Raw genomic sequence first — 16,546 nt, forward strand, 5'->3', positions numbered from 1 at the left:
AAATCGAAAAAATAACTTTAAATAAAAGATAGCAACTGATTTGCATTTCATTGAGTGAAATAAGTATTTGAACCCTCTAACAAAAAAAGACTTAATACTTGGTGGAAAAACCCTTGTTTGCAAGCACAGAGGTCAAACGTTTCGTGTAATTGATGACCAAGTTTGCGCACATTTTAGGAGGAATGTTGGTCCACTCCTCTTTGCAGATCATCTCTAAATCCCTAAGGTTTCGAGGCTGTCTCTGTGCAACTCTGAGCTTGAGCTCCCTCCATAGGTTTTCGATTGGATTAAGGTCCGGAGACTGACTAGGCCACTCCATGACCTTAATGTTCTTCTTCTTGAGCCACTCCTTTGTTGCCTTTGCTGTATGTTTTGGGTCATTGTCGTGCTGGAACACCCATCCACGACCCATTTTCAGTTTCCTGGCCCAGGGAAGGAGGTTGTCGCTCAGGATTTCACGATACATGGCTCCGTCCATTTTCCCGTTTATGCGAATAAGTTGTCCTGTGCCCTTAGCAGAAAAACACCCCCAAAGCAAAATGTTTCCACCCCCATGCTTGACGGTGGGGACGGTGTTTTGGGGGTCATAGGCAGCATTTTCCTGAGCAGGGGGACCTTGCGAGCCCTGCAGGATTTTAATCCATTGCGGTGTAATGTGTTTCCAATGGTTTTCTTGGTGACTGTGGTCCCTGCTAATTTGAGGTCATTAACTAACTCCTCCCGTGTAGTTCTAGGATGCTTTTTCACCTTTCTCAGAACCATTGATACCCCACGAGGTGAGATCTTGCGTGGAGCCCCAGAGCGAGGTCGATTGATGGTCATTTTGTGCTCCTTCCATTTTCGAACAATCGCACCAACAGTTGTCACCTTCTCTCCCAGCTTCTTGCTAATGGTTTTGTAGCCCATTCCAGCCTTGTGCAGGTCTACAATTTTGTCTCTGACATCCTTGGACAGCTCTTTGGTCTTTCCCATGTTGGAGAGTTTGGAGTCTGCTTGATTGATTGATTCTGTGGACAGGTGTCTTTTATACAGGTGACTAGTTAAGACAGGTGTCCTTAATGAGGGTGACTAATTGAGTAGAAGTGTCTAACCACTCTGTGGGAGCCAGAACTCTTAATGGTTGGTAGGGGTTCAAATACTTATTTCACTCAATGAAATGCAAATCAGTTGCTATCTTTTATTTAAAGTTATTTTTTCGATTTTCCTTTTGATGTGCTATCTGCCACTGTTACAATAAACCTACCATTGAAATGATACTGTTCTGAGACTTTTCATTTCTTTGTCATTGGACAAACTTACAAAATCAGTGAGGGGTCAAATAATTATTTCCGCCACTGTATGTCCGCTAAAGGAATCAGCACCGTCGCATTTACAATCATGAAATTTGGCACACAGGTACATCAGGTGTCCGAGAAGGTTTTAGACCAGGTCTAAGCTCTCTAGCACGTACCGTTCCTGAGATATTCCCAAAAAATGCATTAACTAATAGATGCCTGGTCACATGACCCTAATCAGCAAATAGAAGCTCGCAGGCCCTTTGTCTTCACATACACACAGTTTTAAACCAGGTTTCCATAACAATCAAGCCATTTTTCTTCACTGCTGCAGGTGAGCTTTAAAGGGGCAGGGCGCTGTGGATGACACTGTTAAGGTAACGGAGTGCTGTGGAGGTGACAGTTCAGGGGCAGATAGGGCCACCCTCAAAAGACGGACTTAAAAACCCCTCCCCTGATCCCGCTAAGCCACGCCCCGACCCAGTTAGGCCATGCCCCAACCACCCCCCCCCCCCCCACTCCGCACCCGACGGGGGATTGAAAAAATGAAGGTAAAAATCATCTTCTGTCAGCTGCAGGGGCGGGAGGGAGGGCGACTTTCTCCCTGCAGCTCACGCTCAGACAGCACATGGAGGCACTGGGGGAGGGGGACACAATGGATGGCATGGAGGGGCAGATGGCACTGGGGGAGTGGGGGACATGGCATGGAGGCCGGGGCTGATCTGATGGCACTGGGGGAGTGGGAGACATGGCAATTAGGCTGGCAATGGATGGCATGGAGGTGCTGATGGCACTGGGGGAGTGGGGGACATGATGGATGGAATAGAGGCACTGGGGAAGGGGGACATGGCAATGGAGGGGCTGATGGCACTGGGGGAGTGAGGGACATGGCATGGAGGGGCTGATCTGATGGCATTGGGGGTGGAGGACATGGTGAATGGCATTGAGGCACTGGGGAAGGGGACATGGCAATGGATGGCACTGGGGGAGTGGGGGACATGATGGATGGAATGGAGGCACTGGGGAAGGGGGACATGGCAATGGAGGGGCTGATGGCACTGGGGGAGTGAGGGACATGGCATGGAGGGGCTGATCTGATGGGACTGGGGGTGGAGGACATGGTGGATGGCATTGAGGCACTGGGGAAGGGGACATGGCAATGGATGGCACTGGGGGAGTGGGGGACATGGCAAGGAGGGCGCTGATCTGATGGCACTGGGGGAGTGGGAGACATGGCAATTGGGCTGGCAATGGATGGCATGGAGGGGCATACCTTAGATACACATTCTGGCAGAAGAACAGCCTGCTGGAGTATACCATATTGGGTATAGCCGGATACAACCAGCTATATGGTCTCATTGACTGTAATGTGTCCGGCCATAACCCAGCTTGAATGCTGTAACAAGGCCGGACCCCATTACAGTCAATCGCTGCAGCAGCCGGCAGTATCCAGATATACCCGATACGGTACATTCTGGCGGCTGTTCTTCTGACAGAATGTATATTGCAGCTGTGAAAGAAGCCTTATGTGTGTGCAATTATTGGCTATACCACTGTACGAAATAAAACTATTGTTTTTATAAAGCAATATTTTAAGAAGGTTTTTCTTATTAGAGTACTCAATTAATTGTAAGATTGCTAAAATAATCGTTTGCTGCAGCCCTAATCGACTATAGTGCAGCTACCTCCACTAGGTGCCACTAGAGAGGCAGTTTTCCTTCTTTTAGAAGAAAGAAAATATGCATAACCTTATTTCCATGTAGTCTCACCTGTAAGACTCCCTATACCCACTCTGGAGCTCTTCACAAGGAGAAAAGGCGCCTGAAGATCTAGATGAGCAGGTTTAAGAACTCTCCTTGTACAGCCACATATGTTAACTGCCACCACAGCCCTTGTGAAAAGGAAATGTGGGCAGCAGTTGAGGGGGAGAGGCCACTTGGTCAGCCTGTGTCCTCCAACCAGTGGTAGAAATATTGCTGATTGGATGCAAGACACTGGTTCAGAAATGGCAAGCAACACCACTGAACGCCATGGCCTATACCAGTGATGGAGAACCTTTTACAGACCAAGTGCCCAAACTGTAACCCAAAACCCACATATTTATTGCAAAGTGCCAAAAACGGCAATTTAATCTGAATACTACAGTCCAATACAGTATATCTTCCATGTATAATGCGCTGCCTGTGTCCTGGGCTGATGAATGGCAGGAAAAGTCTAAGGCGTATATTGGTACACCATAGACTTTTTACAGGGTGCGGGTGCCCACAGAAAGGGCTCTGAGTGCCGCCTCTGGCACCGGTGCCATAGGTTCGCCACCACTGGCCTATACTGACATCCGTTCCTTTGTACTGGCATTTAAAATTCCTACACCCTGTTGGAAGGGAGTGAAGAAAATAATAAAATAAATTTAAGAAAAAAACACCTCTGCTGACACTGGTAAGGGCCCCTGTGCAGCTGAACCAGCAGTATGTCCGCCCCTGCTGTTATCCAAAGAAATTCTAATAGGATTGAAATCACACCTTGAGCAATATGCACAAAGAAAGCTGGATATTCTCTCCCAAATATGTGCTCCAGTGTTGACATCTTCAGGGGAAGAAGTTACTGCATGCAGGAGATTTGGACTCCTTCAGCAAAGGGTAGGGCAAAGACTTCAGAGAAAACTCTAGGGAATATTTTGTAGACCTTATGACAGATACCTAGATCGTTTTCGTTCACATACATGGGAATGCATTGAAGGAAGGTGTCTTACATTTAGAGCTGGCGCTGGATGCGCCAAAGTTATGGAGAGGCCTGCGCCTCTTCATAACTTCGGCAGATCCGCTAGCAGCTCAGGGCTTTACTAAGACTGGCATCTAAAACGCCAGTCTTAATAAATGTGCACCTTAGAGCTTTTATTACCATTGATGTAACTTGCCACCAGCTGCAATGGAAGTCATTTATGCCTTGAGCACATTTCATCAACGTGGCCTCACATCTTTGTTGCTATCAGTTCCCCTTTCTTGACATACTGTAGGTTCAAAATAGATTGCTTTAATCACTCATTGTATTTGACATTATCTTAATAATTAGGTAGAGAAATACAAGAGACAAAGACAATATTGAAATGACTGCCTACTCGATTTCCTTAGGAAAATAAAGACATGAAAATGTTTCCTGCCTATGAATGACTTTATGTCGGTGCTGCTAATCCTGTGTTAAGCACAATGAGCTCTTCCTTTTTATAGTGTGTATTACTATCCTTTATACAGTGTGTATTACTATCCTTTATATAGTGTGTATTACTATCCTTTATATAGTGTGTATTACTATCCTTTATACAGTGTGTATTACTATCCTTTATATTGTGTGTATTACTATCCTTTATACAGTGTGTATTACTATCCTTTATATTGTGTGTATTACTATCCTTTATACAGTGTGTATTACTATCCTTTATATAGTGTGTATTACTATCCTTTATACAGTGTGTATTACTATCCTTTATATAGTGTGTATTACTATCCTTTATATAGTGTGTATTACTATCCTTTATATAGTGTGTATTACTATATTTTATATAGTGTGTATTACTATCCTTTATATAGTGTGTATTACTATTTTTTGTATAGTGTGTATTACTATCCTTTATACAGTGTGTATTACTATCCTTTATATAGTGTGTATTACTATTTTTTATACAGTGTGTATTACTATCCTTTATACAGTGTGTATTACTATCCTTTATATAGTGTGTATTACTATCCTTTATATAGTGTGTATTACTATCCTTTATACAGCGTGTATTACTATATTTTATATAGTGTGTATTACTATCCTTTATATAGTGTGTATTACTATATTTTATATAGTGTGTATTACTATCCTTTATATAGTGTGTATTACTATTTTTTATATAGTGTGTATTACTATCCTTTATACAGTGTGTATTACTATCCTTTATTTAGTGTGTATTACTATTTTTTATACAGTGTGTATTACTATCCTTTATACAGTGTGTATTACTATCCTTTATATAGTGTGTATTACTATCCTTTATATAGTGTGTATTACTATCCTTTTTACAGCGTGTATTACTATCCTTTATATAGTGTGTATTACTATCCTTTATATAGTGTGTATTACTATCCTTTATATAGTGTGTATTACTATCCTTTATATAGTTTGTATTACTATCCTTTATATAGTGTGTATTACTATCCTTTATATAGTTTGTATTACTATCCTTTATACAGCGTGTATTACTATCCTTTATATAGTGTGTATTACTATACTTTATACAGCGTGTATTGCTATTCTTTATACAGCGTGTATTGCTATCCTTTATATAGTGTGTATTACTATCCTTTATATAGTGTGTATTACTATCCTTTATATAGTGTGTATTACTATACTTTATACAGCGTGTATTGCTATTCTTTATACAGCGTGTATTACTATATTTTATACGGTGTGTATTACTTTCCTTTATATAGTGTGTATTACTATCCTTTATATAGTGTGTATTACTATCCTTTATACAGCGTGTATTACTATCCTTTATACAGTGTGTATTACTATCCTTTATATAGTGTGTATTACTATCCTTTATACGGTGTGTATTACTATCCTTTATACAGCGTGTATTGCTATTCTTTATACAGTGTATATTGCTATCCTTTATACAGCGTGTATTGCTATCCTTTATACAGCGTGTATTACTATTATTTGTACAGTGTGTATTATTATCCTTTATATAGTGTGTATTACTATCCTTTATATAGTGTGTATTACTATCCTTTATACCGAGTGTATTGCTATTCTTTATATAGCGTGTATTACTATCCTTCATACAGTTTGTATTGCTATCCTTTATACAGCGTGTATTGCTATCCTTTATACAGCGTGTATTGCTATCCCTTATACAGCGTGTATTACTATCCTTTATACAGCGTGTATTGCTATTCTTTATACAGTGTGTATTACTATACTTTATACAGTGTGTATTACTATTCTTTACACAGCGTGTATTACTATCCTTTATACAATGTGTATTACTATTCTTTATACAGCGTGTATTACTATTCTTTATACAGCGTTTCTTACTATTCTTTATACAGCGTGTATTACTATTCTTTATACAGCGTGTATTACTATACTTTATACAGTGTGTATTACTATTCTTTATACAGTGTGTATTACTATTCTTTATACAGTGTGTATTACTATCCTTTATACAGTGTGTATTACTATCCTTTATATAGTGTGTATTACTATCCTTTATATAGTGTGTATTACTATCCTTTTTACAGCGTGTATTACTATCCTTTATATAGTGTGTATTACTATATTTTATACGGTGTGTATTACTATCCTTTATATAGTGTGTATTACTATCCTTTAGATAGTGTGTATTACTATCCTTTATATAGTGTGTATTACTATCCTTTATATAGTTTGTATTACTATCCTTTATATAGTGTGTATTACTATCCTTTATATAGTTTGTATTACTATCCTTTATACAGCGTGTATTACTATCCTTTATATAGTGTGTATTACTATACTTTATACAGCGTGTATTGCTATTCTTTATACAGCGTGTATTGCTATCCTTTATATAGTGTGTATTACTATCCTTTATATAGTGTGTATTACTATCCTTTATATAGTGTGTATTACTATACTTTATACAGCGTGTATTGCTATTCTTTATACAGCGTGTATTACTATCCTTTATATAGTGTGTATTACTATATTTTATACAGTGTGTATTACTTTCCTTTATATAGTGTGTATTACTATCCTTTATATAGTGTGTATTACTATCCTTTATACAGCCTGTATTACTATCCTTTATACAGTGTGTATTACTATCCTTTATATAGTGTGTATTACTATCCTTTATACGGTGTGTATTACTATCCTTTATACAGCGTGTATTGCTATTCTTTATACAGTGTATATTGCTATCCTTTATACAGCGTGTATTGCTATCCTTTTTACAGCGTGTATTACTATTATTTGTACAGTGTGTATTATTATCCTTTATATAGTGTGTATTACTATCCTTTATACCAAGTGTATTGCTATTCTTTATATAGCGTGTATTACTATCCTTCATACAGTTTGTATTGCTATCCTTTATACAGCGTGTATTGCTATCCTTTATACAGCGTGTATTGCTATCCTTTATACAGCGTGTATTACTATCCTTTATACAGCGTGTATTGCTATTCTTTATACAGTGTGTATTACTATACTTTATACAGTGTGTATTACTATTCTTTACACAGCGTGTATTACTATCCTTTATACAATGTGTATTACTATTCTTTATACAGCGTGTATTACTATTCTTTATACAGCGTTTCTTACTATTCTTTATACAGCGTGTATTACTATTCTTTATACAGTGTGTATTACTATACTTTATACAGTGTGTATTACTATTCTTTATACAGTGTGTATTACTATTCTTTATACAGTGTGTATTACTATTCTTTATACAGTGTGTATTACTATACTTTATACAGTGTGTATTACTATTCTTTATACAGTGTGTATTACTATTCTTTATACAGTGTGTATTACTATTCTTTATACAGTGTGTAATACTATTCTTTATACAGCGTGTATTACTTTTCTTTATACATTGTGTATTACTATTCTTTATACAGTGTGTATTACTATACTTTATACAGTGTGTATTACTATTCTTTATACAGTGTGTATTACTATTCTTTATACAGTGTGTATTACTATTCTTTATACAGTGTATTACTATTCTTTATACAGCGTGTATTACTATTCTTTATACAGCGTGTATTACTATTCTTTATACAGTGTGTATTACTATTCTTTATATAGCGTGTATTGCTATCCTTTATACAGCGTGTATTACTTTTCTTTATACAGCGTGTATTACTTTTCTTTATACAGTGTGTATTACTATTCTTTATACAGAGTGTATTACTATTCTTTATACAGAATGTATTACTATTCTTTATACGGGCGTGTATTACTATCCTTTATACAATGTGTATTACTATTCTTTATACAGTGTGTATTACAATACTTTATACAGTGTGTATTACTATTCTTTATACAGTGTGTATTACTATTTTTTATACAGTGTGTATTACTATTCTTTATACAGTGTGTATTACTATTTTTTATACAGTGTGTATTACTACTAGAAAACGATAAAAGCATGTATTTATAAAAAAAAACTTGCGCATTGGTCCATGGAAATCTATGTATTTTATCCCGCATTCATTCTAATGCATGTGTGCTTGATATAAAGAATTCATCAGACACTGATATTGATGTACTTTGTACATGTTTAAGATCTGTTTGGTCTTTTGTGGTCCTGTGGTTGCCAGTTGTAAATTCACTGTGGATAATAGAGTCAAGTAGACAAAATGGTTTACCCTCCTTTGTTCCCCTTTTCTGCTTTTTTATCCCTCTTATTCTTGAGGAATAAAGCTGCCTTTCAATAAAATGTTTGTTAAAAAAAAATTCCTCCTTTTTCTTCTTAGACATTGCAGCAGCTCTTAAAGGGATTGTCTGACATAAGAGCAAAATTAACCATCAGGAATAAAGTATGTTTACCAAAAAAAAAAAGCAAACACCACTCATCGGTTCAAAGACATGTCGATTAGGCACCAAGGCTCCCATCCTTGCTGTTTTGACTCCCCACTGGACAAGAAGTGGTGAGGTCACATGACTGTGACGTGCCACTCTTGCACATGTGACCTCTGAGGCCAGTGATTGGCTGCAGCAGCCTCGTGAGCTTATTACTTCAGCCACGGTGTTGCGATCGTGGGCCATTCAATAGATGAATGGTGTTTTTCTTTTCTTTTTGGTGGACACACTTTCCTCTCGGTGCCTAATTTTGCTGTTATGTTGGCCAACACCTTTGGTTCTGAACATAGGCCTCTTTCAGATGAACATATCCAGTATGGAAAGCTCCCTGTGTTTGAGCGTGATTTCCCATTATGGACACTGCTCCTTTCATAGGATTGGACGGCATTATAATGATTTATAATGTTGGGTGTCTCTGTCCGACCTCTCATCTACTGAATTATACTGATAGCATTGGAAATCATTATAATGCCGTACGATAATGGGAAATCGCGCTCCAACACAGGGCGTGTTTTCCACACTGGACACACTCGTCTGAAAGAGGCCAAAGGCTTGTTCAATGAACGACTGTGAGAAAGCGGTACACATACACAATCTTAACAAGTAGCAAAGCAATGGAATTGCTGGAGCTAAGGAGGAAGGCAATTCCTTTAACAATTATGAGCAGCGACTCATTTTAAAGGGATTGTCTATGATTAGACAACCCCTCTAATGAATTATCTATGTACTGTAGGATTATTTTGCTGAAGTCATGGAAATTATGCTGCTGGTATAAATAGAAAATCACATTGAAAGTTCATGCTCTAATATTAAGTATCCTGCACTACTAAGAGACTTAGCAACCAACCATATATGATTATTTACTGTATGCAATGCGTACATTACCTTTAGGGAGGGTTCACACATAGTCTTTTGTGGCAGTTTTTATAAGCCCAAAGCAAGACGTGGAATAAAAGGAATGAAAAAATATAAAAGAAAGCCACCTTCTTCGTGCTCAATCCTTTTCTCGCTTTAGCTCAGAAACAAACCCAAGGACCTACAGTACAGACCAAAAGTTTGGACACACCTTCTCATTCAAAGAGTTTTCTTTATTTTCATGACTATGAAAATTGTAGATTCACACTGAAGGCATCAAAACTATGAATTAACACATGTGGAATTATATACATAACAAACAAGTGTGAAACAACAGAAAAGATGTCATATTCTAGGTTCTTCAAAGTAGCCACCTTTTGCTTTGATTACTGCTTTGCATACTCTTGGCATTCTCTTGATGAGCTTCCAAGAGGTAGTCCCCTGAAATGGTTTTCACTTCACAGGTGTGCCCTGTCAGGTTTAATAAGTAGGATTTCTTGCCTTATAAATGGGGTTGGGACCATCAGTGGCGTTGAGGAGAAGTCAGGTGTATTTGTATTATGGCAAGAAAAAAGTAGCTAAGTAAAGAAAAACGAGTGGCCATCATTACTTTAAGAAATGAAGGTCAGTCAGTCAGCCGAAAAATTGGGAAAACTTTGAAAGTAAGGGCTATTTGACCATGAAGGAGAGTGATGGGGTGCTGCGCCAGATGACCTGGCCTCCACAGTCCCCGGACCTGAACCCAATTGAGATGGTTTGGGGTGAGCTGGACCGCAGAGTGAAGGCAAAAGGGCCAACAAGTGCTAAGCATCTCTGGGAACTCCTTCAAGACTGTTGGAAGACCATTTCAGGTGACTACCTCTTGAAGCTCATCAAGAGAATGCCAAGAGTGTGCAAAGCAGTAATCAAAGCAAAAGGTGGCTACTTTGAAGAACCTAGAATATGACATATTTTCTGTTGTTTCACACTTGTTTGTTATGTATATAATTCCACATGTGTTAATTCATAGTTTTGATGCCTTCATAGTCATGAAAATAAAGAAAACTCTTTGAATGAGAAGGTGTGTCCAAACTTTTGGTCTGTACTGTATGTGTGAACCCACCCTTAGCAGGGTTGTGATAGTAGGGGAGCAGTAGCAACGTTTTAAAAACATATCAGTTTTATTAGGCTGTTGTACATGGACATTGCCAAAATTCTAAATAATAATTAACTTACTGGCCTGCTTAGATTTATAGAAGTTAAATCATTCCAGAAAAATGTGCTTAGTTTTCTAATGTGTCAGTCCATATATAGTCCTAAAACCTGGATTACGCGAGAGGAATGCACAAGTGAGACACATGTAATAAGTTGATCAAAAGCATAAAGTATATTCAAGTATAGTAAGCGCAAAAATGAACAGCAAGTAGAACCCTCTTTAACCCTTTCTACCCCGGGCCAGTTTTCACCTTTCTGCCCAGGCCATTTTTTGAAAATCCGACATGTGTCACTTTATGTGGCAATAACTTTTAAACGCTTTTACTTATCCAGGCCATTCTGAGACAGTTTTCTGTCACATATTGTACTTCATGAGTCAAAAAATCTCATTTTTATTTTAAAGAAAAATACCAAATTTACCAAAAATGTGGAAAAATTAGCAAATTTCCAAATTTAAATTTCTCTACTTTTCTAATAGATACTAATAACTCCAAAAATAGTTATTACTTTACATTCCCCATATGTCTACTTCATGTTTGGATCATTTTGAAAATGAAATTTTATTTTTTGGGGACATTAAAAGGCTTAGAAGTTCAGAAGCAAATCTTGAAATTTTGCAGAAAATTTCCAAAACCCACTTTTTAAGGACCAGTTCAGGTCTGAAGTCACTTTGTGAGGCTTACATAATAGAAACCAGAGGAACGCCATATGGTTTTTGGAAGGCAGATTTCACTGGGATAATTTTAAGCTACCATGTCACATTTGAAGACCCCCTGATGCACCCCTAGACTAGAAACTCTGATTTTTGGTTGTTCTATATTACACTTTTTGTGAGGCAAGGTAACAAAAAATAGCTGTTTTGGCACCGTTTTTATTTTTTGTTACTTACAGTGTTCATCTGACAGGTTACATCATGTGGTATTTTTATAGAGCAGGTTGTTACGGACGCGACAATACCAAACATTGGATGTTTGCGCATTCATGCAGCCCCATACACTTCTATGGGGCCCGCTTTGCGTGAATAGCGCAGAATATAGACCCTGCTGCGATTTTCACGCAACGCACAAGTGATGCGTGAAAACAATCGCTCATGTACACAGCCCCATAGAAATGAATGGGTCCGGATTCATTGCGCGTGCAATGCGTTCACCTCACGCATTGCACCCGCGCGGAAAACTCGCCCGTGTGAAAGGGGCCTTAGTAATGTTAGCTGCAGCCAGTTATTGATTTAGGCCTCATGCACACAATGTATTCATTTTGTAGTCCACAAACCGCAGCTCCAGAAAATACGGATACAATATTCCACAATTTTCTCACTCCTATCAGTAGAACTGCCTATTATTGTCTACAAAACAGCCCTAATAGGACATGTTCGATATATTGAGGAACGGTTACATGAATGCGGACCACACATGCAGATTTTTTTTACTGACCAATAGAAATGAATGGCTCTGCGTGCGATCTGCAAAATATGCCGATCAGACGCAGACCAAAACTAAGGTCGTGTGCACGAGGCCTTGCAGAACTGTTTGAATCTTGTTAATAAGAAAAATGTAATGTTTTAAGGATGCTATAACCTAGCTGCCCTTTGAATTTCTAGACGAGAAGCACAACTGGATGAAGAGGGGCAGTTCTTGGTGAGAATCATTTATGATGACTCCAAAACCTATGACCTTGTAGCAGCTGCATGCAAAGTGCTCAGTAAGTAACACGTGGACTACTGTAAAACTGCGATAACTGTTTCAGGAAGTTTGGAAGGAAGGCAATTCACGTTCATGGCTTCCAGTGTATTTTTACTCTTCTGTGTTTCTTTAATAAACCTGAAGTTTATGTAGTGAATATATTTAACTTCCAGTGTTATTACTGAGCTCGTTACAATAAGACACCGTTGCATTCTTTCAAGACAGACTTTTAAATATCATCTGCAGCCTAAGCCACGGGGCATTTTAAGACAGCGTTTCTGAAATCCACTTATGTTTTCCCTTTGTATATAAAGCATGGAATCTGATCCATTTATCGTGGAGTCTTGACAAATGTCCCCCTTGATTTCAAAAAATAATAATGTTACATGTAAATGTGACTCATGAGTCCTTCTGAGGTCATTGATTTACTGGGTGGACCATGTAAACTAATTAACCAACCGAGTACAAACTCCCAAAAGGAATGGAAAATAGAATGGAGTTGCAGACCTTTGTTTACATGGAGCTGTTGTGCTGCTTATAATAGGTTTGGACTGGTAGCTGTATATTAGTCCCAGGATATTGTAAAATATATATCTAGCGCTGAACTATGTGCCGTTACCGTGAAATCAATCTCTGTATTCCAAAAGAACATTTCCGAGCATATACTGACAACTTAAGTTATAACTGAAGACTAACATGTAGCATTAGACTACATGCACACAATCGTATGTGTTTTGCGGTCCGCAAAAAAAAAAATGAAATCCGTATGCCATCCATTTTTTTTTGCGGATTCATTGTAACAATGCCTAAAACGGACAAGAATAGGACATGTTCTATTTATTTATTTTTTTGCGGGGCTACAGAACGGACATACGGATGCAGATAGCACACGTTGTGCTGTCCGCATTTTTTGCGGACCTATTGATATGAATGGGTCCGCATCTTATCCGAAAAAAGAACGGAATGGACACGGAAACAAACGACGTTCGTGTGCATGTAGCCTTAGGGTAGGGTATGTGTACTTTTAAAATGTTCACTTTAATGGGTCTGTGATCCACCTGTTCCACAAAAAGATAGGACATGTTCTATCTTTTTGCGGAACGGAAGTACGGGACGAAACCCCACGGAAGCACTCCGTAGTGCTTTCGTAGGGTTCCGTTCCGTGCTTCCGTTCCGCACCATTCCGCATCTCCGGATTTGCAGACCCATTGAAGTGAATGCACACGTTGTGCTGTCCGCATTTTTTGCGGACCTATTGATATGAATGGGTCCGCATCTTATCCGAAAAAAGAACGGAATGGACACGGAAACAAACGACGTTCGTGTGCATGTAGCCTTAGGGTAGGGTATGTGTACTTTTAAAATGTTCACTTTAATGGGTCTGTGATCCACCTGTTCCACAAAAAGATAGGACATGTTCTATCTTTTTGCGGAACGGAAGTACGGGACGAAACCCCACGGAAGCACTCCGTAGTGCTTTCGTAGGGTTCCGTTCCGTGCTTCCGTTCCGCACCATTCCGCATCTCCGGATTTGCAGACCCATTGAAGTGAATGCCCACGGAACGGTGCCCGTGTTTTGGGGATCCGCAAACGTGTTCCGCAATATGGCAACGGACAGCACACGTTCGTGTGCAGGAGGCCTTAGGATAAGGCTTCCCCTCTGATCATCTGTTTGAAGGGGCTGTGGTGCTTATGCAAGCACAGCAGCCCTTTTCCTTGCTTACGTTGGCCTATCTACCTGCCCACCATCTACTTAGTAGCAGCATATTGCAGCTTTATCCAATTCAAGTGAAAGAGACAAATTTGTAATACCCTGCATTTAGTATTGAGCGAAACAAAGTATCTGAAGTGGACTTCGATCTGAATTTCTGGGAAAATTCGATTCGCAGCAGAGGCGAACTTCCTTGTGCTTCATGGTAATGAATCGATTTTCCCCGAAATGGTGGTAAAAAAAAAAAAATCATACTCACCTCATCCATTTAAGAGCAAAGAGGCTGCCTCGGCCATCTTGCTTGAACATCCTTCACAAAATCTCGTGAACGGTGACGTATGACATCACCACATCGGCCAGTGTAATGACGTCATCACGCTGGATTTTCAAGCAAGATGGCTGCGAGAGCCTCTTCGCGCTCAAATAGATAAGGTAAGTACAACTTTTTTTTTTTTTTTCATGATTAATCCCTGAAAGGCCTTAATATTAATCTCAGATGCTGCCATCAGTGATGAACGAGGCATCTGAGGGGTTCAATGATAGGGTGCGACGCAATCGCCATTCCCCATCATTGCTCCCATCACATTGTGAGTTTAAAGAAGGGTAATGAGGCGCTCATTCTTTATTTAAAACATGGCCAAGTAGATTGTGGAGGTAAAAATTGGATCAGTTAAAAAATGTAACCTATGGGTAAAAACATATCGTAGAGTGTGCCAGAGTTGACCTCTATGACTTCATGTAATGCCATTGATTTCCTCATAATCGATCCAAGCACTGGTATTATGTGGAAGTAGATTAGGATACATAGTCGGGGAGAACACTGCTCTCATAGAGTAGTAGTTTGGGACAAAACTGAGGAGAGCACTTCTTTCATAAGGAAGTCATTTAGGACAAAATCAAGGAGGGCACTGTTCTCATAGGTTAGTAGTTTAGGATAAAATCGAGTTGAGCATTTTGCTCGTAGTAATTTAGCTCAAAATCAAGACCACTGCTTTTGTTGGTAACCTTGTCATGTTGAGCTAATATAGACATTACAGCTCTGGTTCATGCTGGAGTTTTCAGATGTTTTTCATAATCACAAGCTTTTTTGCAATTTTTTTTCTATAGGAAAACACTGAAGTTAAGTTGTAGTCGTGTTAACCCCGTAGTTTTATCATTCACAGTTTCTGATAACAGGCCGAACTGGATGTCTTTTTTTCGGCCTTATAAACTATGTTACTATGTTAGATACAAAGAAATGCACTTCGTGACGAAATATTTAGTCATGAAGCAAATTTTAAATGGAATATTTTAGAACTTCTACCTGCAATGCTGTCACCATATTTATCGCTTACAAGTAAGTGGACTGTGGTAAACAATGAAGAGGCCACAGTGATTGCACAGATACTGCATCCCCTTCAAACAGCTGATCAGTGGGTTTGCCGGCGGGGTAAAACAGATAATTGTTCGGATGCGGACCCAAACAACGGCATGAGGCCTTAGGTATAATATCTGTGAAGCTTGCAAATATCACTTTGGCAGGTTTCAAACAGTGATAATAAGATCCACAGCTCCCACAGTCTAATGAACTTAAAGTGTGACGGTCATTAAATTTTTGTAATGTATAGGGGCAGTGATGCTGACCATTTTTGTAATATACTTTAATTATTGAAATTGTACATTTCTTTTGGAAAAATAGCTCTAAAGTGGCCCATTTTGAGCCTTAGCAACGCTCCTCTGTTTTCTGTTTACATAACAGTGGAGACTTGCTAACACTGACTGTGTCTAGGGCAGTGGTGGCGAACCTATGGCACGGGTGCCAGATGTGGCACCCACACCCTGGAAAAAATCTATAGTGTACTAATATGCCTTAGACTTTTTCTGCCATTCATCAGCACAGAACGCACTATGAACAGCACAGGCAGCACACTGAGTATAGCAGGCTATTATAGCTAAGTGATAAAGTACATGGAAGATATACTATATTGGACTGTAGTATTCGGGTTAAATTGCCATGTTGGCACTTTGCGATAAATAAGTGGGTTTTGGGTTGCAGTTTGGGCACCCGGTCTATAAAAGGTTCGCCATCACTGGTCTAGAGAAAAACTGGTGCCAGGCCTGCTTTTGCCATGAGGCGAGATAAGAATCTCGCCTCAGGCAGCATCTTATGCTGGCTTTGAAGGGCTGGCATTGGCACTAGTGAGCGCTTCCATTATGGAAGAGCTTAC

At 39.1% G+C, this 16,546-nt stretch overlaps 1 protein-coding gene across 1 annotated transcript in view; it reads left to right on the forward strand.

Moving 5' to 3' along the window:
• The window catches only part of GUCY1B1 (guanylate cyclase 1 soluble subunit beta 1), a 100,139-nt gene that overhangs the window by 34,100 nt on the left and 49,493 nt on the right, over positions 1-16,546 (forward strand). The window contains exon 3 of the mRNA XM_040418580.1: positions 12,547-12,647. Within this exon, the coding sequence (XP_040274514.1) occupies positions 12,547-12,647 (101 nt within the window). The remainder of the gene's footprint in view (positions 1-12,546; positions 12,648-16,546) is intronic.

The sequence above is a fragment of the Bufo bufo genome, chromosome 2, assembly GCF_905171765.1.
Source record: "Bufo bufo chromosome 2, aBufBuf1.1, whole genome shotgun sequence".
In the NCBI taxonomy this organism is placed as follows: domain Eukaryota; kingdom Metazoa; phylum Chordata; class Amphibia; order Anura; family Bufonidae; genus Bufo; species Bufo bufo.